The 23,280-nt window shown below is 43.0% G+C and overlaps 1 protein-coding gene across 2 annotated transcripts in view; it reads left to right on the forward strand.

Moving 5' to 3' along the window:
• The window catches only part of LOC133139472 (protein kinase C and casein kinase substrate in neurons protein 1-like), a 50,101-nt gene extending 27,527 nt beyond the window's left edge, over positions 1-22,574 (forward strand). For both annotated transcript variants that reach the window (XM_061259046.1, XM_061259047.1), the window contains exons 3-11: positions 8,569-8,695; positions 10,811-10,967; positions 11,394-11,629; positions 12,528-12,683; positions 14,316-14,491; positions 16,372-16,492; positions 17,185-17,312; positions 17,511-17,707; positions 19,085-22,574. In XM_061259046.1, the coding sequence (XP_061115030.1) occupies positions 8,636-8,695; positions 10,811-10,967; positions 11,394-11,629; positions 12,528-12,683; positions 14,316-14,491; positions 16,372-16,492; positions 17,185-17,312; positions 17,511-17,707; positions 19,085-19,194 (1,341 nt within the window). In that variant the 5' untranslated portion in view covers positions 8,569-8,635 and the 3' untranslated portion in view covers positions 19,195-22,574. The remainder of the gene's footprint in view (positions 1-8,568; positions 8,696-10,810; positions 10,968-11,393; positions 11,630-12,527; positions 12,684-14,315; positions 14,492-16,371; positions 16,493-17,184; positions 17,313-17,510; positions 17,708-19,084) is intronic.
• The last annotated feature ends 706 nt before the right edge of the window (positions 22,575-23,280 follow it).

Below are 23,280 nucleotides of genomic sequence, written 5' to 3' on the forward strand. Positions count from 1 at the left end.
ATTTGACTTATTTTAGAGACTTATTGTCCTTCTGCTGCTGTAGCCTATCCACTTAAGAGGTTTGATATGTGTGTTCAGAGATGCTCTGCATACCACTGTTGTAATGCATGTTTATTTGCATTACTGTCATTTCATCCCTTTTCTTACATTTGGTCTGAAAAACAGCTGAACCTCTTGACCTGCCACATGATTGGCTAATTAAATATTTGCATTAACATGCTGGTGTACAGGTCTAATAAAGTGCTCACTGAGTGTAAGGTAGTTATTACAGCTCCTAAGATTGTTGTGGACTCCCCTTACTGTCCCTTCCTTTCCTGAGAATCCTCTCCTCCTCTTTTTCTTTCCCATTCTTTTCCCTCCTTCACATCTCCTCTGCCAGATTCCATATCCGCCCTTCACTGAATGTCTTTTTTCCTACGTGTGAGGTCATGTGAGGCAGCCTGGGCCTTCTCTCTTCTCTACATCATCCCCTCCTCCCTCCCTTTCCTTTCCTCCCCCTCTTTGCCTCTCACTTTCTCTCAAGGTCTCCCTCCACACACTGAGGCTTGCATGCTGCAGGCATAACTCCCCCACCCACCCACACACACACACACACACATACACACACCCACTCATACATACACACACCCACACCCACACACATACACACACACACTCATACATACACACACCCACACCCACACACATACACACACACACATACATCACCAGCAACTTGTCTCAGCTGGCCAATCAGCACATCATCATGTGATCTTACTCGACCATTGCCATTACCTTCCTGGCAATTCCACATAACATACACACATCTTATCTGCCTCCCCCCCCCCCCCCCCCCCTTTCACCACACGCACCATCTTCCTCTTCTTCTGTGCTCTCTCTCCAGACCTCCCTCCCCTCCCGTTCTGTGTAAACCATTCAAGTGGAACATTATGGGATTATCCCTCTACCATTGACAAACACACACACGCACACGCACACACACTGCGGCTGGACAGGGTGGCTTGAGCAACAATAGACGTGACGTCGTACACCGTACCTCATGCGGACGCACTCGCGCAAACCGAAAACACGCGCTGGGAAAGACGGTTTCCAGGAGCAGGAGGTAGAGCGGATGTGCGCTATACTCTCACGCAAAGCTGGTCTAATTAGTGGCATTGGGTAAGCAGAAGCAACACGCCGTGTGGTTGTGCTTTTACCATCCTGACTTCCCTCACCACGGCAGGTTCAGTCTTTGTCTGGATTTCTTTTATGTTGGGGGTCTTACCTTGTTTTCAGGGTTTTCCTTGATTATGCCTCCATCATGTTATACTGTACATTAGTCAGTAGTGTCTATCTGTTCATGCCGCTACCTAATGGCTGTGTATTTTTTTGTGTACGTGTGTGACCAATGGACTGAGGATGTAGTCATTGACTAACTCCTTTTCAGCTTGCGTAATTTCTAGTGCTGATCTGTTTTGAGATTTGACAGATACTACACTGTACATTTGTCAGTACAGGGTTGGTACACAGGGAATAGCTACCCAGAATTATGGATTTATAATATAAAATTATAGCAGCTCTGAGGACAGATAAAGGATTACGTTTAAAATTGGAAATGTATTGAGACTCAGTCCAAGTCTGTACAAGGTAGCCCTTGCTTGTGTATCTACCTTCTCAGATCAGAACTATTATAGTTTGTCGATAAATTCTTTGTGTTGTGTTTCATACTGGCATTTGCCCAAGTGACATTTTCGATTAACATTAACATTATTGATCCTGTAACAGAATTTTCTGTGGCAGATCAATATGTAATTAACAGTAAGGACCGGGAAAGTTCAAATCAAGTGATGGAAACTATCAGCATACAGGCCGCACTCTACACTTTGTTGTGTGTCCACAACATGCATTGTTGCTTGACCACCACCGTGATATCTACAGAGCTTTTGAGCTCTCGTAGGTTTTTTTTTTTTGTGAATGAAAAAAGATGTCAAATGTTTTAACCGACTCCTGGTATACAGTGCAGTCCATTGGACAGTGTCACAATTTTTGTCGTTTGGATTTGAAATAAAAACCACATCTAAAGTCATGAGCACATTGTCTGTGACTTGTGCCTCCCTGGGATCCCAGGGGAAAATATGGCTGCGGCTGGGTTTGGTTGACATTTAAATCTGACAGTCACACTGTCCAATTTGTTAGTTTCAGCCTTTACATTGAGATTGGAACAAACTAAACAGCAAGCTACAAAATGGACAGAATACAGCATCACTCTAATAATAATAGTTAGAGAAAGTACCAATAGATGAGCATTAAACATGAGCAGACTTGGCTTAGTTAGACTTTCCTTCTCATGCACTGTAATCCTAAGAATGTTGTACTTTGGTAAAGCAATATTTTAAAGCCAATCCTGGGTTATGGTATAGTGTTGAATGTGTATCCCTGTCCTGCTTTTCTGGGGGGAGATGTACAGCCAAGCTGCTTGAATTGCATGCAGTAAAACACCTCTGCAACAATTATTTTTCCAATTTGTCTCTTGTTCTTTCCATTTCTAAATGTTAGCTTATATTTATTTCAGTTAATATATCTACCAGTGATATGTATTTTGTTCATTAACATCCACATGCACAGTCTGTGAAGCATATACACTCATTGATCACTTTATTAGGTATACCTGTACACCAGCTTGTGAATGCAAATATTTAATCAGCCAATCATGTGGCAGCAACTAAATGCATAAGAGCATGCATATGTGGTCAAGAGATTCAGCTGTTTCTCACTCCAAATGTGGAAGAAATGTGATTTAAGTGACTTTGACCGTGGAATGATTGTTGGTGCCATATAGGGTGGTTTCAGTATCACAGAAACTGCTGACCTCCTGGGATTTTCAGGCTCAGTCTTTAGGTGCAAAAAAAACAAAAAACATCTGGTGAGTAGCAGTTCTGCTGGCAGAAACACACTGTTAATGACAGAGGTCAGAAGAGAAGGGCCAGACTGGTTGAAGCTGACAGGAAGATGACAGTGACGCAAATAACCATGCATTACAGCAGTGGTATGCTATCTATGTGGATAGGCTACAGCAGCAGAAGTCTAAAGAATTAAGTCCAATAATTACGTAATAAAGTGCTCACTGAGTGTAGTTCCATAGTAATCAAGTTAAACATGCATTCACATAGTCAGTACATATAGATCTGGTATTGTATCAGGTGAATAATAACTATGAAACTTCAAATTTGATATTGGAATATGCTCTCCCAGGTATTGATTGAGAATCTCTGGCTTCAGGGTAACAGATTTGCATGTACCCCTCTTCTGGGTGCCCTGGATGAGGATGTGCCAAAATTGCTGGCCTTAGACATATTTGTCCTTCAGTTTTTGCAGTAACCTGGACCAGGGCAAGAAAACAAGATGTTAAGCTGTGTGTGTACATTATGTATGTGCGTGTGTGTGTGTGTGTGCCTGCCTGCATGCGTATGCGTGTGTATGTGTGTGCATGCATGCATATGTGTGTGTGTGTGTGTGTATGTTTGTGTGTGTGTGTGTGTGTGTGTGTGCATGCGTATGTATGTATGTATGCGTGTGTGTGTGTCTGTGTGTGAGGGTTAAGAAATAAGCAGCATTGTGTCCCTCTCCATGTGTGATGATGGTCTATAGGGCTGGAGACACTAATGGTGTTAATTCTGTGTAATTGTCTTGTACGCCCTTCCTGCTCGTGGCTCTGACTTAACAGAGAATGGCCTATATTTATTTCTGTGCTGGGTAATGGCTCTCTCAATTCATCTTGAAAGAGCCATGGGGTTTGTAATAAACTGCCTTGTTTTAAAGAGAATATACTCTGTAATGATGATCTATTAATCAAGCAAATTAAATAGAGATAGTGTACATGAAAGGCCTGCTTAGCTGACAGTATGGTCAGGTAGTATTTCTCCAGCAATGTTACAGCAGTGAAGATGCTGTGCTTTAATCAGGACACCAGATCGACTGGGGAATAACCAGCCTCCAGTTTCTGCACATAAGAGCTAAGTCACTGATTGGCCAGAGGCTACGCAATTTTTTTCCGTGACTGATGGAAAGGTATTGACAGAATCCAGCTGACACCTGATCCAGAACAGGAGCTTGAGATCGGTGGGTCACACTAGCACAGTGAGCGAGGACCAGGGGAAGTCAAGCAGTGTTTCACTGTGGCTGAAGCATGGAGCTGTGTGCCTGAAGCTCATGGCTCAACCCCTAATAATCCCAGAACATGAATGAACTACAGAACATCTTCATAGTAAGTATAAATCAGGGTTTAAAAACCTATGAGTGAATAAAGCAACCATGCTGTGGGCATCTCTTAGCAAACCGAACCTGTGGCAGCTGTTTTTCTAACGCTGCGGGCCTTCGGGCGTTTCATGCAATTCAGTTAATATGACTGTGACCTTTGTGCTGTGGTAGCAGAGGGCTAAGCACTATTTACTTTAAGAGGACCAGTGGAAAGCTCAGTGGCTTTGCTTCACCCTTTGTGGACACACAATGATTAATGCATCCACAATCCCTCTCAGCTATATTGGCATTGAAGAACTCCATTCAGAAACTGAATATACCAACAATATATTGAAATAGAATATATTATCAAGATATTGCCATACTTCCACATGGGACATATACAGATTGCATTATGAGAAATTCATTTTTTATATATTACTAAATGATACGTACATTCTGTATTACAATTAGGTATGTATAGGAGTATGTACTTGTATGCCTGCTACTGCATGCAGTATTGTATCATGTTATGTCCCAGGCCTAGGGTAACCTGGGCATAGCATGTGGTGTGGCCCCAACTCTACTGTTCCCAAGTAAGACCATCAAACCGATTTAGAATTAAACAAGCAGCCATTTATTTTCAGGTTTTTCCCAGTTGAGCAACCCCAACACAACAAACAAAAATGTACTTATTGAGCACCACAACTTCCCTATGAACATAAAACAAAAGTCAAACAAAAAACAGGCCTCTGACCTAACTCCTAACACCAAAACAGGAGGAAACTGTAAACAAAGGAAAAAAGGGTTCTCAACTTACATTGGGCTGCAACTGCCAACATTACAACCTTGCATACTGAGCTTACAAAGTTCAGCTGCAAAAACACTTTTTACAGAAACACACAGGTCTTGTGTGGGAACAGAGGTAAGGGCAGGAAGTGGCTGTTAGCTGCCACTTAAATAGGTGGAAGCAGTCTCCTGGACCAATCAGCAGCCAGCAGTCTCGTCAGGTACTCCAATCACAGGAATCCAGCTGCCGCTCATCTCCACCTGTTAACTCTCTCTCTCGCACACCCAACAGGCTATAGGAGGAGAGATCACCTTACAAAATTAACACATTATTTACAGTCGTAACAATCACCATTCTGAAATACTGCACAACCTGTAGTTGTGACAGTATAAGCTTATAAAATCTGGGCAAATACTGCTTGTAATTGTATTAATTATACATCTGAAACATATTAATCATATTGAAATATATGCAAAAGATATTCATCATTGTACTTTCAAAAACATATGTTATATATAGCAGTATATTCCATTCCGGTAAGCTGGTGCAGGAATATATCTGTGACACTTGCTCATGGTCCGCAATTCTGGTACAGTTTGTGTGCAGCTGAACACAGAGACTACCGGAAGGATCTGCAAATTCACCTCTCTTTCATAACAAAACTCCCAGGGGGCCGTGTCCACCTTGCCTGCTGCTGACTTCACCAAAAGAGCCAAGGTGAGAGGAGGCGTGTGGAGCTGAGCGCAGAGGTGGCAGGGACTGAGTCACTGCTCCACTTTTCACAGGCTGTGAGAACTACAAATAGGGTTTCAACTCCACTGCGATGCATATGAATGCAGGCCAGATTTTTTTCATGTGTGCAGTCCCATGCATTCAAATTTTGTGGCAACATTGAATTACTCTGAATTTTAAAGTTCATGGTATTTACCACTGTTAAAAAAAACCAACAACAAATCAAACCACTTTTAAGATTTTTGTACACAGAAAGTGGCCTGTAGTGCAACAAAGTGTAGAGAATTATTTTGCCTGTTTCCATGGAATCGGATCGCCATCCTGAAAGTGAAATTCAGTATTCTTTCGGCATCCGGCATCATTTTTGACATTTTGTGATGAATATCTTGCAGGTATAATATCTTATCTCTTGTGCAGTTCAGCAGTTGCAGACAGACAGACTATAACTGCCACCACAGCTGAAGTTGAGCATGATCATAATGTTGCTGTGGTTATGTAAAAATGACAGGGCAGCAGAAGCAGAACTCTCAGACTGATGTACGTGTATAATGAAGGTCTGCAGTCTGTTAGGGAAAGTGACTTGGTCAGGTTTGCATTATGACCTCTCATTTACAGCTCTAAAGGCTGTGTATTGCTCCATCTGCCCAGCAGAGCTGTGCTTCCCCTGCGGCCGCAGGGCACAATCAGGGCAGTGCTGGCCACTGCTGGTCCTGCCATGGAGAGCCTGTGCATGTTACCACACAAATGAGTGTGTGTCCTGCAGTGATTGGAAGGATGCTTTCCCCCTCTCAGTTTCCTTGAGAAAGCCAGGCCTGAACCCCCTACTAATGAGGTGGTTCACCTAGACAGGAACCGCATTAGTCAAGACAAGTAAGATGGCTTGCATTTTAATTGGACCAAAATACAAGAGTAGACTTTATTCAGTTTTTTGTGGTAAGGCGGTAAAGAAAGTCACTGAACCGCTATGAAATGCTCAGATACTGTGCAGTCCAGTGTTTGGACAGTGGTATATATTTTTGTGTTTTTTTGGCTCTGTACTCCAGCTCATTGGATGTGAAATGGAACAATGAACATGAGGTTCATGTGCAGACTGTCCCCTTTAATTTGAGGGTAATTACATCCACGTCGGGTGATCTGTTTAGGAATTACATCCCTTTTTATACCCCATTTTAGAGGACCAAAAGTAATTGGACAGTTGGCTTCTCAAAGAGACTTACAAGGCTTCTGCACCAAGGCATTGTTTAGGGCTAAACACCCTGGTTTCAAACTGGCATCCTCAAGATAACTGCTAATTGCATTTCACTATACATTTTCTTTTAATCTGTATAATAATGCGAGTAAGTCCATGCCTTTCTATAAAACAGTAAAATACTTTGTGGACCAAAGTACCGACTGACACCATGGGCTAGTTTCTGTAATCATTTGGAGAGAAAATGAGGGAGGCAGTGTCCCCACAACAGTGAACTGACTTTTTGCTCCACATCATGACATGTGCCTCTAGGGACATATTGTGTCCAGGAGAGCATATCTGTGCTGTGCTCACATGGTCTGCTACAGAAGCATGCTGAGCGGGTAGAGAGCAAATCGTTCTGAATACTGGATTTCTTTTTTTGTCGATCTGTCTCTTGACAGCAGTGAAACAGTGACACGACAGCTTCTCTCTGCATCTTTTGTAACGTAAGTGAAGAGGGCTCTTTTTCCTGGTCCAAGCCACTGGGCCAACTCTGTTTTTCCGGCCGCAAAAAGGCTATTGTTAGAGCGTTTTCAGGTTCACCCAGGCCCTTGCAGGCAGAATGCTCACATCAGCAGCGGTGATATGCGATGCGTTCCTTCTCAATGCCGCAGGCAGCTCGTTTTTTTTTCTTTTCTTTTTTTTATGCTTGAGGGCAACATTTTAAGGGCAATGATAGCAAGGGCTGATTTCTGGTTTTCACCAAACAGGGAGTGTGAGTCACACAAAAACAAGATGCCTGCCTCTGGCTTCACCTGATATCCAGAGACAGGAAATGGAAGGTTGCAACATGTAAATAGAAGGTTGTGTATTAGAGTGTAACAGATCTTACCTCCCGCCTGTCATAAATATAGGCCCAAACAAGTGAGGTCACCTCTTCCGTTCAGTCAAAGGGAAAGGAGCCCTACTGTGTCAGTGACTCATCACCTTTAGCATGACCACTGTGCATCTCGGCCGATCTCCCGCTGTAAAAGAGTGTGCTAGGTTAGCCGCTCACAGAGAGATGGTGATGGCGGGTCTTGTTTTCAATGCGCACTGATGTTAATCACCGTTTTTCACCCCCACTTCAGACGGGGCGGAGGGCTCTTTCAAGCTACCATGCTCCAGGGAGCAACCAGCCGTCTAAAAGCCTGTGAAATTGGCCAGATATAACGCTAAAAATGACATTACAAACTCTGATGCAAAATATGATGAGAGGTTTAGGTTTCATGCTACCTTGTTTGGTTTACAAATTAGACTAGCAAATGTGGAAATCTCTGTAAAACAGGCTTGGTATTCTGTCATGTAGAAATTCTGGGGTGACTGAAGAAAGGATGATATTTTTGTCCCATCAATTTTTTTCATGAAAAAACTTGAAGCAGACATGCTTTCTTATATTCAGGTTCTGTTTCAATCAAGTCCTTCGCAAAGAAGCCACTTATTGTTGGCTGCTTGAGCTCTGATAGATACAACCTTGCAGATGGATGATTCCTATGATGCAATGCAGCAGGCAATGTGGACATTTTGGGCCTCATAATTTATCAAGGTCATGTTCTCTCTCTCTCTCTCTCTCTCTCTCTCTCTCTCTGTCTCTTCCCCCCCCTCTCTATCTTTCTCTCAGTGCATGAAGATCCCAGTGCTACTGCAGACACTTCCAGCATCCAGTCCACTTTGTCACTTCCAGCATAATGTCTGGCACCTACGAAGAACCGGCTGGCCTAGATGATGCCACAGACAGCTTCTGGGAGGTAATAATCAATTAAAAAACAATCCTTGCCCTACACTTTATATCTGATTCTGGTTTGAATGATTCTCTTAGTCCTGAACAAAATATTTGTTCTCATTTTTAACACATGATTCAGTATGAAGCATCTCCTCTGTTATTTTAGTTAGTTGCAGTGAAGCAAACTGAAGATTTATTTTTTAACCACTAGGATGAAATATGGTTGAATATCAGAACACAGTAATATTCAATAAATGAAACATTAAGCCATGTAGAGCGGTTGTCTCCACACACGCCAGACTGTCATCACGGGAGCAGCCATTTCCTCTTGCATGGCTGAGAGCATCTTGAGGGACTCTAATTTAGTGAATCAATGAGGGGGTCCCGTGCACTAATTCATATTCAGAGAGCGTGCTGATCAGCCTGCGCTGTCATCCTGCCCCCTCAGCCAGTCAAACCACAGTGCCCAGCAGGGCAACTGCATCAGGCTTGGTCCCAGTGGGGGGTAACATTGACTTTAGTGGTGCTGCAGGGATTGAACACTATGTGATGGTGTGAATGTCCATCCAGGAGGTTTCCATGTCACCCTGTGGTAAGGGCACTGCACTGCTGCACTGCTGACGGGGCATGAGCAGAGTAATGCAGCACCTTCACTGACGCAATGCCTCTGCTGTCCTCAATCCCTCTGTTATTAAAGGCGTGTGATACATACTGGAGTAGTGGATTCCAGTACAGCAATTAAGCCAGCTAATTGCTTTTTACTGTCTTGATGGCGTTGCCTTATAAATTAGGGCTCATTTCAAATGAAGGATAACATTGGCACTGCAGTAGATACATTTCAGTAAAAATTATTGCACAGTCTGTTTGGCCTTTTTTGTTGATGCTTAAATTCTCCCAGTTGGAGCTACCAAAGCCAAGGCTGTGTGAGCCAGTAGCATTCATTACTGGTGGCAGCATTTGTTTCTCCATGACCTGGTATGTATAACACAGGTGTGGAAGACTAGCCATCACTGGTGCGTTGGGCAAGGTGGGATTGGGAAGGGCTGGTAGGTGTGTTGTGCAGTCAGGGGAGGCTGGGAGGTGGTCTGTCTACACCACACCATGGGCCAATGTCCCTTCACATCCTGCCAGTTCCCAGGGAAGGAATCTACACCTGCAGCCTCACCGGAGGACAAAAGAGGATTTACACCCAAGACTGGATCCCCCCGCCAACAGCGCTCTCCACAGCCATTGCATAACTCCTCGTGCACAGACCCAGACCCCCCTGTAGGCTGGGGGTAGGAGCCATAGCTCTGCCTCAGACTCTCTTCAGGTGGCACTAGACAGAATGCAGTGCGTACAGTACATCTACACCCTGCTCCAGCCATATATCCTATGATCTCCCACATCTGTTAGCTGCTTAGTCTCACAAAAAATGCATATCAACTTTGATTTATTTTTTGAGGATCACGCTGGTTAGCAAAATTGAAGTATGCAACCAGCTTTGAGGAAGAGCCCTACTCAGCTTTGAAGGGATTAATTTATTATGGTTACCGTGCTAATTCCTGTCTTTCCGCTTCTTGTCATACAGGAAGTAATTGTAATTTACTTCCTGTATGACAGGTCAATTGTAAATTAATAAATTGGAAGAGAAAAGATTCTTGATGACAATTTATGTTCTAATGAGACAACTGTTTATGACGTTAAAAGAATGTCTTTAATCTGCATTTGTTGGTATTGGTACTTTGTTCAATGTATTGTAATTGATTGTTAATAATACTGTTGCTGGCAGTAGGATCTAACAACATTTGGTCATTTATCACATGCATCTGGTAATGTGTTTGACTGTATAATTTGGATAAATCAGTCTGTCAGATGGTGGACAGCTTCCATGCTGTCTGTCGCTCAGATGGACAAATTGTGCTAATCATTTTATCTCTGAATTTTAATGACATCAATTTTAATTTCCGCATTATGCTGATGTACTGCAATGTGAATTTTTATGGAAAGTCATGAATTCTTAACCATGGAGATAGCAAATAGACCACAAAGTGAATACTTTCAAACACAGTGATATTTGAATATAGATAGATGCAGTTTGTGTAAATGTAAGCATTTGAGGATGTGACATCACTTCTTGTTTCTACCTGCCCATTGCCAGGTGGGGAACTACAAACGCTGTGTGAAGAGAATTGACGATGGCCACCGTCTCTGCAATGACCTCATGAACTGCCTCCACGAAAGGGCCAAAATTGAGAAGGCCTACAGCCAGCAGTTGACTGACTGGTCCAAGAGATGGAGACAGCTAATTGAGAAAGGTGGGGAGAGATTGTTCCAGTGTTTGGTAAAGAATATTGGTATAGGAGGTGCATTGGTGCATTGTAATGAAAATGTATCACCGTGGAACTTTTTTGCACCGTAATTCATTTCAGTTTACTCCCAGAAATAGAAGTAAAACCAACACATATAAACTCAAATAATTGTTTTAGTTCATTTTTCAGACACGTTGGTAGAACTACAAATTTCTGAATATTATTTGTTCTTCGGTTATCTTCTCGGCCATTCTAATCACAACAGCCTCCTTAGTCAATTTGAAAGTGTGCAAACAGCATGTTCTGTAGTCTGTAGTCTACCAATTTAACTATAGTTACATGTAAAAGGGTCTGAAGAGATAGAATATGTAAAATACATATTTGACCCAGGTATGGTAGGAAGGCTAACTGAACCTGACTCTTGTGTCTCAGGGCCCCAGTATGGCTCAGTAGAGCGGGCCTGGCTGGCAGTGATGACTGAGGCAGACAAGGTGAGCGAGCTACACCAGGAGGTGAAGAACGGTTTGCTCAATGAGGACCTGGAGAAGGTGAAGAACTGGCAGAAGGACTCCTACCACAAGCAGATGATGGGTGGCTTCAAGGAGTCAAAAGAGGCAGATGAGGGCTTCAAAAAAGCCCAAAAACCCTGGGCCAAGAAGCTGAAAGAGGTGAGAGGCGGGGAGAGGCTCCTGTGCTGTTTTCATCTTGCTTTGTGATGCGGTTGTGAAGGGCTCACAATGATAATCATAATAATATGTATAGGGGGGAGAGTTGCTGATATTCTGTTGAGTGAGTTCCAGAGTTCAATGCAAATATTAACCGGAATCCAATGTGTGGATCTGAATGCACAATTCTCAGGACACTTTTATTTACTCGGCTGGTTTATAGCATTTGCTACTACTGTTGAGTGGAAACTGGGTATAAATCTCATAAACCTGTTGCCTGAAGCGTCTGGAGGAGAGCGTGGGCTATAAGTCATTTTTTGCTGCAGAGAGGTAGAGGTGACACAGAGCCTCAGCTTTGGATCAGGAAGCTATTGGAATTGGTCCTAATTGGGTTTAACTCGAGTGATCTGCAGATAGCCCTAGTATTCAGAGCATAATGCAGTCCCTATGGAGTCCACCTAATCTAATAAAACAGTGAGTCAGTCTTCTGTTGAATGTGCCCAAGGGAACACTAGCTCTAGAGAAGTGAATCAATTCATTTTGCATCAGTGTGTGCTCCACCTACCCAAGTCATCTTTTAGGACCACAGAAAATGTTTTTATTTTATTTATAAAGCTTGACATACTATGGTGTGTGTAATAGATTAAGAATTGTTTCAGATTTGGATAATGTACTTTTTGGTTTCTTACCACATGTCAATGGATATTAGAGACATGAAAATATGCTACCAATTTAATTGAGCTGCCAAAATTACTGGGTTAAATGAGTTACAGTAGCAAAGTGATTTGTACATTGATGGTGGGGTCTCAAGATCAAGGCAATGTACAGTAAGTCCAGTGATGTGGCTTTGCATGCATACATTATCACCAGCATCTCGTGGGTATCCATTTCTCCTGCCCAGATGGAGACGGCCAAGAAAACCTACCACATGGCCTGCAAGGAGGAGAAACTGGCAGCCACCCGGGAGGCCAATGGCAAGGCCGACGCGTCCATCACCCCCGACCAGCAGAAGAAGCTCCACGAGAAGGTGGACAAGTGCAAACAGGATGTGCAAAAGGTGAGAGAGAGAGAGAGAGAGAGAGAGAGAGAGAGATTCACCAGAACAAGCCTATGTTGCTCTTGCTACAGTCTCCGGAACAGGCTCCTCTTTCCATTCCTAGACCCCAAGAGTAATTAAGCTCTGAAAATGACTTTTCAAAGCAACTTCAGCTGGCAAATTAAATAGGCGCATAGAAGATTATCCGGTTGGGAGAATACCCCTCTGTGTTCATGGGTCCAGGAGAGGCAAAGTCAAGATGTTAAGGTGCATATGGAGCAGGTTTCAGATACTGCTGTGAACACACAGTCAGGCCTATGTTCCCAGTCAGGCCCTGAGCTGTGTCATTGCTTTCACTATAGGTCCTGGAGTATTTAAAACCCGCAATGTACAGTCTTACTGAAAATAGCTTTACATCCTATCACTGAAATAGTCATACAGAATTGATAGGAACATTATTTTGACCACTGGTTTGGTCATTGGCTTCAGATTTAAGATTTCTTGATTCAATAAAAATATGCTCCTATCTTCCATCTTTTGAGAAAAGACTTTATTTTGATACGAGAAAGGATATATTTTTGGACATTTATCTGGGATAACCTAAATACTCATTTAAAAAAGAAAAATGGGTAAAGATGATTTGGCTGCACAACCCAGTTTGGAGAAACTAAAGCTTGCATATCTTTATTTCCAGATAAGAAACGGTTTCATTAATCTCATTGTTTTTGGTCAGGATTTATTGGGGGATTTATTATTAAAACAAATTCCCTGATGGGGGGGAATGAGTGAGTGGCATGTACGTGGGTCATCACGGCTGTTGTTCATTGCTAATGCTGGGCTGTAGCACACTGGCGGGCCCTGGGCCCGCATGTCTGAGATGTGATATGTCATCCCTTAATTGCTGCATGGCAGCCTGGGCCCTAGAGCCTGCCTCTGTAATGTCACATCAATGCTCTTGGCCTAGTTACCACAAAGAGAACTGAGAGCATGCCTGTGCTGCTTTAGTCTTCATCTGTGAAGTATGAATCAGAGCCGCTTTACCTCCAGGCACCCCTCACTTCAGATACACCGTTTAAGGGTTTCAAACAAAATCAGTCTTTTATAATTTCACACAACGGACCCTATGTGTCATCAGAATGCAAAAAATCTTCAGTGGAGTAAAACAGGAGGTCTGTTGGTCATGCCATTCTGATCTTCAGATAAGCACTTAGTTTAGATTTTGCAGCAAACTTTTTGTGCAAATAAGAGCCTGGTCATTTTAGATCACCAACAGTTTAGGTGCAATTTTCTTTTTATGACTGCAGTTGTCTACTCTTTCCATTGAAGACTTTAAAAGTCCCCATGTGGCATATACTAGAATAACGTTGTGGATTACAGGTCCATTCCAGGACTCCCCTCATATGTTTATGCGACCCATTTTGGGTCCTGATCCAAAACTGATCTCGGGTATCCAACACTGCATTAAGACTTGACATGGGAAGCTTTTTTTTTACATCTTCCATGTTGAACGGTAATTGTATAAGCTGTGATTATTTTGTCAGAGAGCAGCCCCATGTGAGCTCAATCATAGAATGCTATTGGCTGATATGTGTTGAGGAACATGGGGTCAAAGGTCAGAGGCATGATGTACTGTTGGTGATGTGATTCTCTCAGGCCAAGGAGAAGTATGAGAAGTCTCTGGAGGAGCTGGGAAAGTGCACGCCCCAGTACATGGAGAACATGGAGCAGGTATTCGACCTGTGTCAGCAGCTGGAGGTGAAGAGGCTGACCTTCCTGAAGGAGGTCCTTCTGGACATCAAGCGCCACCTCAACCTCACAGAGAACCAAAAGTAAGAGTCTAATATGAAGAGAGACACTCAGTGGTCTGGAGACTCACTGTCACTTTGTATGTATTTATCCCTGCTGTTAAATCCTGCTATGCCAGTTTGACCAGCTTGAAAATTCAGTCAAGTTGGCCATAAGCTGGTCTAGCTGGGTATGAGCTGGTCAACCAGCTAGTGCTGGTAGCTTGTCTGAGCTGCTTTCTGGTCAACTACCCGCTGTATCCAAGTATACGTAGCTTGAGCTGGTCAAACCATGTCAGGCTGGGAGCTGGTCTGAACTGGTCAACCAGTTTCGTGCGTGTGTGTATGTGTGTGTGTGCGTGTGAACACTATGCCCTTGAATACATCTTATTATTTTATAAGCAGAACAATCGTGTGGGGACTTTTAAAACCACCTGACAGGTAAAAATGTATTTGCAGCTGTAATCCACACACCTCAATTAGGGACTGTCTAATGCATAGCAAACACCTGAAAGATATGATGAATGTTTGTGTTGTTTGGGGACATCAGGAACCTGGTGCTACAGTATCACTCCTGATAGATACACCTTTAAATCAACACTGTGTGTGTGTGTGTGTGTGTGTGTGTGTAGAAGCTTCCCTCAAATAGACACTACACAGATGAAGAGAATTTTGAAAAAGATATTGCAGCAGTTATTCAAAGAAATATACTGTATAAAATGTGATAGGCTCAGATAATTCATTGGTTTGTTATCAGTTTGGACTGAATAGAAAAGTTCTTTATTCTTGCTTCAGGCACATTTTTTTTTCATATGAATTGTTTTCCAGTCTACTGTCAAACATCAGTTACAGCACATCCACATTGGTGCTAGGGCTTGGTGCAGCAGTGCTCTGTGATTCCGAAGCTGCAGGCTGCTACATTGTGTGTGTGTGTGTGTGCGTGTGTTTGAGAGAGAGACTGTGCGTGTGTGTTTGTGTGTGTGTATCGGATGGTCACTTGGCTGTGATTTTGCAGGCTACCACACTTCCACACTGTTAAATCATAAATTATTTTGACAACAACTGGCATGACAACACACATACATGCACACACACACATACACACACGCACACACACACATATATGTATGTGTATATATATATATATACACACACACACACACATACACACACACACATACAGAACCAACATAAAGGGCAACTATTGGCTCCTCTATTTCGAGATGTTCAATACATTCCACACATTCTGATTCTGGATAAGATAGTGTCCCCTATATGCAGTACTAGTCCCTATCTTAACCTCACTCATTTTGTATAGAAATCAGAAGCAAATCCTGGGTTACTTGGGGGGGAGACCATTACATTCATGTACACCTCTAATACTTTACAGTAGCTACTTTCATTGTCTCAAACACAAACACTCACACATTTGGTCTTTGTATATATATCGTTTGATTTATTCTAATGAAATTGGATCACACAAAAAAAAACACTTCTTCTGAAATATAAATATTGAGGGTCTTTCTGTAAAGATGAGAAAGATTGCTAATGTAGACTATTCTTATCAAGTCTTTGGTTGCTGTGAGTTACCTGTGTCAGGTTCCTGTGCATTAGTCCCTTGGCCATGCTGTGGTTGCAGTGAGTTACCTGTGTGAGATACCTGTGGTTGCAGTGAGTTCCTGTGTGAGATGTCTGTGATTGCAGTGAGTTACCTGTGTGAGATGCCTGTGGTTGCAGAGAGTTACCTGTGTGAGATGCCTGTGCATTAGTTCCTAGCCCATGCTTCAAGGTCAGATGTCTTCTTAGCAGTTAATGGAACCAGAAGGGTATGTTACCCACAGAGGAAAAATGCAGAAAATCATTGTCAACTGCCTTCCAGCAGTCCGCTTGGTCCCTGGTGTGTTTAAAGCCCTTCTTCTCCGCAGCTATGCCACAGTGTACCGGGAGCTGGAGCGCACCATCCTGGCAGCGAACACACAGGAGGACCTGAAGTGGTTCAGCAACAATCACGGCCCTGGCATGCCCATGAACTGGCCACAGTTTGAGGTACCATAAGAACATAAAGCATGCATAATGAAGAGAAAAGGCCATTAAGCCTAACTAAGTTCACAATTTACATATCTACAAAGATTAGAGAGTACCCAGCTCTGTGTTCAGCAAATTTCATGGGGGCTCATATTCACATACTTCATTGCATTTCTTACAGAACAAATAAAATGAATTTTACATTCTCTTCAGAAACATCTGTTGGAACATTGCCTATGTTATGTCGGAAAGAACAGAAGGCACTGCTGAGAACAGAACTCCCTGGGTGTTGGTGTTGCAGATCTATGTTACTCACCCGGAGGGGTTCAGCTTCTCATGGGAGAGAAGATGACAATACTAGTCCCTGGCCCAGTGAGGGCAGGCTGATCTCAGGGGTGGAAGACAAACAGCCATGGATAAAAGAACTTTAACAGACAACTGAGACCCAACCGGGGATGAAATATTTATTTTATTTATTATTTATCATTAGTGAAATTGAATATGGCAGCTCCAAACCATCCATTTAGTACTCCCGACCCCAGACATTCTCTCACTAGAACAGGGGTAGGCATCCCTGGCCCTGGAGTGCCACACGGTCTTATTTTTTTCTCCGTCCAAACCTATAACATATAACAGATTAGTGTCGACCTGATCTGACAAGCAGATTGAATTACGTGGTGTGCAGAAAGAACAGGTTTTAATCTGCTCCCCAGGAGTACAACCCAGACCTCACCCACACGATCACCAAGAAGGAGAAGGTAAAGAAGACCAATGAGGGGGTGACGCTGACCAATGTCACCCAAGGAGGAGACCAACTGGCACAGGCCGGTGATCGGGGGAGGTATGAAGGACTCTGTCCATTCTGGCTGGCAATAACACTTCATCACGGAGGTTCTATACTATGGTAGATACTATACTACTGGAGCCTCCTATAGTTAAAGAGGCACGTCAGAGGGAATGCAGGGGCTGAGTATCTGCTGTATCCTAAGAACGTGTAGTCTAATCTTCTCCTTCTTCCTTTATTTCTCACCTCTTCTAGTGTGAGCAGCTATGAGAAGAGCCAGACATACCAGACGGAGTGGTCAGATGACGAGCAGCCTGCCTCCAACTCAGGCAATGAGACAAACGGGGGGGCCAACCCCTTCGAGGAGGATTCGGGCAACGGGAAGGGCATGCGCGTGAGGGCGCTCTATGACTACGATGGGCAGGAGCAGGATGAACTCACCTTCAAAGCCGGTGAGCCCTCACCTGTAAAAGCGCAAGCCACCCTGGTGTTTGAACAGATTATCTGCTTATGTGTTTGGACCCGTTAAGAAACCACTGGACCTGCATTAGTTGAGCATGTGCTAACGCAGTCATTTTACTGAAATAAGAACTAAATGACCAATGTTCACATTAATGCTAGTACCTAATGTGTAAGTAAGTGAAAGTCTCAGTCCCCAACGTGAGCCCCGCCTTGTAACCTTTTTTGTTCTGACACACTATTCAGTGCTATTTTCATGGCATCAAAGAGATTTGAAATAACTAGATATGAGTTTTTCTTGAATTCTTGCTTGTCTGATCAGTCAAGGAGTTTTATCTGTTGTTCTTGCCCCTAGGCAAGCAAGCATTGTTGGATCGTGATGGTATAAGACAATCAAGGCAAGGATCAAGATAGGGAGGGTTAAGTTATCTCAATGGAAATATGCCTGTCATTATCCCCATGAGGATCCAACTCTACTGAATTAATGTGTCCCCCAGGCTCACAAGGCATGTGTGATCCAAGGCATCGCAGGAGTGATCTGGCCCTATTGTGTTGGTCTGTGTCAGTTGTTGACAAGTGGTAGCAAGAGCAGGAAGTGACCAAAAACTTCCATTCATTCAATAGCAGTCACGCTAGCCACCCCCTGGGGGCAGAAATTGCTGGGTTTAGTCATCCTGAATGTTGTTCTGCTGACCCAATTAAAGACACCTGCTATCCCTGAACACTGCCTCTCATGGGCATAATAATTGCAGTACTAGCAGGCAATTATTTAGCCACGGAAGCGGACCTTGTGTTTATCACCAATCCACATGTGTATTTTCATCATAGCATATTGACATTTCTTCTTCGGAAACTGGATACATTTCTCACCTGTCTGACTGTGGGTCCTGCCTGCAAAAATGATGGTTCTGTGCTAGGGGTGTATGATGCTTCACAATGGAAAGACAAGTCCCCCTTCCCATAGTTTTCAAATCTCAAATCAATCCTTCAGCCTAGGCAAACGGTTACTGTTTTTAAGTTATTATGTACTACCCATGGTTCCGTGTTGCTGGTGACGAACAAAAACAACATGTAGGCTGTGTTCAGAATATCTGGGAATACTGAGGCTGTCAGTTGCTTGTCCAAATAAATCGCTCCTTCTCAGTGTAACAAGACACCCTCACAGCCAGTTTTTTTTATATTTGGTTGTCCGTAGAATCGGCCAGCATTGTGACACATCCCAAAAACATTTTCAAAAATTGGGCGTAGATGGTTATTGAAAAGTAACACTAGAGAATTGTTGTTTTTCACTGATGTTTACGCACTGCTGTTAACAAAGCACTTTGTAGTTTGTGCAAAATGTGAAATGACTCCTCTCTCTTCCATTCTAGGGGATGAGCTGACCAAGTTGGAGGATGAGGATGATCAAGGCTGGTGTAAAGGTCGCCTAGCCAACGGGCAGTTGGGGTTGTACCCGGCCAATTACGTGGAGTCAATCTAGTCACCATAGAAGAGGAGGACACCTTATTAGAGGCAGCTCAGACTGTACCATCCAATCATACTGCACATAGCCAGAGACTCCAGAATAACACTTCCCTTGCCAGATAGATCGCCCAGTCAGTAGACACAATCTTACGTAAAAAAAGGCAGTATATTTAGTATATGTTAATCCATTTTGGGACATGGGGGAATCCAAACAACAATAAAAAAACATTCATACAGTATTTATTCCAGAATATATATGAATATATCACCATTCAAGCAAGTGCAGGGAAACATTTTGCGTTTTTGTGTAGCCGTGTTCAATATAAATTTTGTGCAGCTGATATGACATTTGTGTAGCGGTATGTTCTCCTATAACAATGAGTATTATGTAGTTGATGACACCCGTGTAGCCAGAATGAGCTATGCAATGTGAATTGTGTAAAATTGATGACAGTTTGTGTAGCAGTCTTGATGCTATGCGTGTACAGTCTTCATTCTTGCATTGGTATTCCTGTGTAGCGTTACCAAAAAAAAAAGGCGCTATACAATGCTTTTTTCTTTCTTTCACTGTGGTTTTGGTCACATTCCTGTTACCGGTGAGTGCTATACGATGTGTTGTTTATCTCTGTGTTTGATTCTGCAAGCAGCATGTGCTATGCAACACACATTAAGTGCATCTAGGTGACATCCTGTCAAACCGTACCCGCAGGATTGCAACACTTAACCATGTGACCAAAGGGGGTGGGACAGGGCAAAGGGCCTATCCAATACAGGCATGGTGCTCATGGATTGCTCATGCCTTTGTCCACCCAACTGATACCGTTCACAGAGAGAAGATAGTATGCTGTACAAATGACAGAGCTCTCAGAAATCTTTCACCTCCTCTGTCAAGGTTCTTTCTCAGAAAGCCCAGTTTTGTTTTCTTTATATGTAGGGTTAGTTTCTGGGAGGCAGCTTTTTCAGCTGGATATGTTTGAGATTCAGGTGCACAGGAGTAAAGAGTTGGGTTTGGGTGAGGGGTTGTAATATTATTTTTTTCAGGTTAGCAGTCACACATAGGCTGGACGTTCAGAATACGGTACTCAGATCATGGACACAGATCTGATGCACTGTCATCTTTCATTTTGTCCAGAGATATGTGTTTACCATCAGTACTGCCCACAATTTCTTTAAAAAGAACCTGCCCACATATTATATGCACACTTTTGTAGAGGCCTGGATGGCAGTACTGAATGGAAGTCTAATGGGGAATTTTGGTGCAGCCATTTTGATATTGCTCGGAAGTCAGCCCTAAACCGTGAGTTCATGTCTCAAAATGGAATGGCCTGAGCCGTGTCTCTAGGACAGGAGAGTATTGCAGCTGTCGCTATGCTGATGCACTCTGATGTGTTCGCCCTACTTTTATCTCTTTCCCTGACTGTTGTGTGTGGCATGCTTGTGCTTCAGGCAGCAGCATCCAGAGAAAGCTGTAATAGGGAATACTCTCAGATATAGATGAGACGCACCTCGCGATGCGTCCGCCAATAATCTCACAGAGCAGTCTCCTTAACACTGTCTTCCACTCACTAGCTCTGAATGAATGCCAGCTCGGCGTGTTGCTTAATTACGCGTGGTGAAGGTGCGGGGAAGGGGGGACTTGATGGGTCTGGTTGTTGAGGGTTTGGGGGGGTCAGTGGTGGTGTGTAGGCTGGGAGCGGGTTTGCTTTTTGACATGAGCCAAAGAAAGACTGAAAAACCCCCTGCTTCAGGTCTGCTCGTGAAACAATGACCTCATGAATCCACGTCTCTCCACATAAAGATAATCTCATTTCTCACACTTGCTCATGGGCTCTTTTTCCTTAACTTCCTCCCCCTCTGAATGAAGGCTGGGGGTGGGGAGAGGGGAGGGGGGCAATGGGATGTCACAGCAGACCGGGTGGGGGACCGGCTGTCATGGACACAAAGCATTTCTTAATGCTTAATTTTGTCCCTTTGCATTTGGTGCCCCTCCAGACAGTTGGCATCCCTCCAGGCAGGTGGTGCCCTAGGTGGTTGGTTTTATGGCCTATGCCGAGAACCAGCCCTGCCCTCGAGACTGGGACTTCCTGTGACTTCAGTACTCTGACACTCACCCTTATTTCCACTCTGTTATTTTACAACAGAGACTCATTATGTTCTAGAGATTATCCAGCCACAGGGCTGGACATTTACTACCTTGGGCAAGGGTGCGGCCGCTGCTTCTCACCCTGGGATACTCAAAGTCCACATTCTACTGTTTACCTTGTCACGCTGCAAAGCCTCTGTTAGAATCTCTCTTCTACCTGCCTTTTATGTATGCCCGTTTACTGCAAATTCAGGTTCTGTGTATTATGTACTAATCGAATGAAATCCAAGACATTTCTGCTTTTTTTCTAAATATCACAGCTGTTAAAAGGCACAATTGACTTCCAATCACATTGTATGAAGGTGTTCACTACAAAATTGTAGTATTGCACTGCATATAAGAGGCTAATAAGGAGAATATCCGCCCCACAAACTGAGCTTCTCCACTTTCCCCTTCATATCTCACCTGTAAAACCAAGATGTTCCATCTCAGTGCTTCAACGATTCATTCAAATATACATGGAAAAACTTAGGCATTAGGATAAGCTTTGCATTTTGCCAGCATGTCTGCAGGGACTAAAATATAAGTATGTTCCATATAATGAGAAGACAGATATCAGACGGTTTCTCTGAACTGACTACTCTCTGAATCAGCTGCAATGGTGAAGGGGAATACTGTACCTAAGTCACAGAGTGTGAGTGATTTCACGTGCCCCAAGTGATTGGTGCAATAAGCATTGAAGTAGATGTTCATGTGCTGCATTATTAACTATGGGAGATTATATACTGACTGTCTCAGCATAATGTGGGACCACATTACCAGCTCTACCTACAGTACACATATTTCATGTCTTAGTGTAAGCTCTATCCAGTGTAAGAATATGATTCCTAGCCCACCCCCTCCCCCTCCCTAGCACATATTTACACACAGAGCTGCACCTGGGACAGAACTTTGGGAAAATAAAAAAATCTTTATTGTGCTCTGTCTGTATGAATTGTGTGTATTTAGCTAAACAAAAGACAAAAAAGTTGCAAGTTATTGAAGAATAAAGACAAAATGTAGTGTCTTACTTGAAAATGTGCTATACATACCTGAGAAAAAAGAGAAAAGCAATGGTAAACTAGTAGGTTCCATTCTATATTTATTTAAATTGCAATGGAATTGTAAACCTATCAGAGCGTGCAGTTGTCTCACGCTGTTTGATTTGTATATGATGATGTATTTTAAAGAATATATTATATTGTAAGTGTACAATTGTGTGGAGCTAAAATGAAATGCAACTACAATAAGCAGTAAAAAGGTGTATATGTAAACTGTGTTTATTCGTTTATTCAGGAGGGAGGGGGGTTCAAATAAGAAATACTGTGAAATATAACTACTTTAGCAGTTCAGGACATGTACGTTAATGTGGAAATCCTATCTTAAAATTGGTGTGGTGCCTGATTAATTCCGGGTTATAAAAAGGAATTATTAAACTAATTATTAAATTCAATTAATTATGAATAAATTATTTAATACGAGATACTCAAACCACCCTGTCTGGCAACAACATTCATTCCACGGTCAAAGTGACTTTTCACATTTCTTCCCCATTCGTACGTTTGGTCTGAAAAACAACTGAACCGCTTGACCACGTCTGCATGCTTTTTGCATTTAGTTGCTGCCACATGATTGGCTGATTAATCATTTGCATTAACAAGCTGGTGTACAGGTCTACCTAATAAAGTGTTCACTGAGTGTATCTCACTCCTTATGAGAGCAACACCCATTATAGGACTCATCAAGCCTCATTTTCCAATTACGACCCAACACCATTTGGAAGAATAAAATGTGGGAGATTTTCGCATTGGGGGGAAGATTGCTGATTTTTATTCGTTTTTATTTGCTAAAAATGACTTTTCATGGTCCCATCAGGAATCGACAGCTGCATTTAATGTCTCACCACAAGAGGTCGTCGTTGGATAGATTCAGAGTGCACGCTCCTGCTTGAAAAACGTCTTCTTGAGAAGTTATTTTCAA

Source organism: Conger conger, chromosome 10 (genome assembly GCF_963514075.1).
Source record: "Conger conger chromosome 10, fConCon1.1, whole genome shotgun sequence".
NCBI lineage: Eukaryota > Metazoa > Chordata > Actinopteri > Anguilliformes > Congridae > Conger > Conger conger.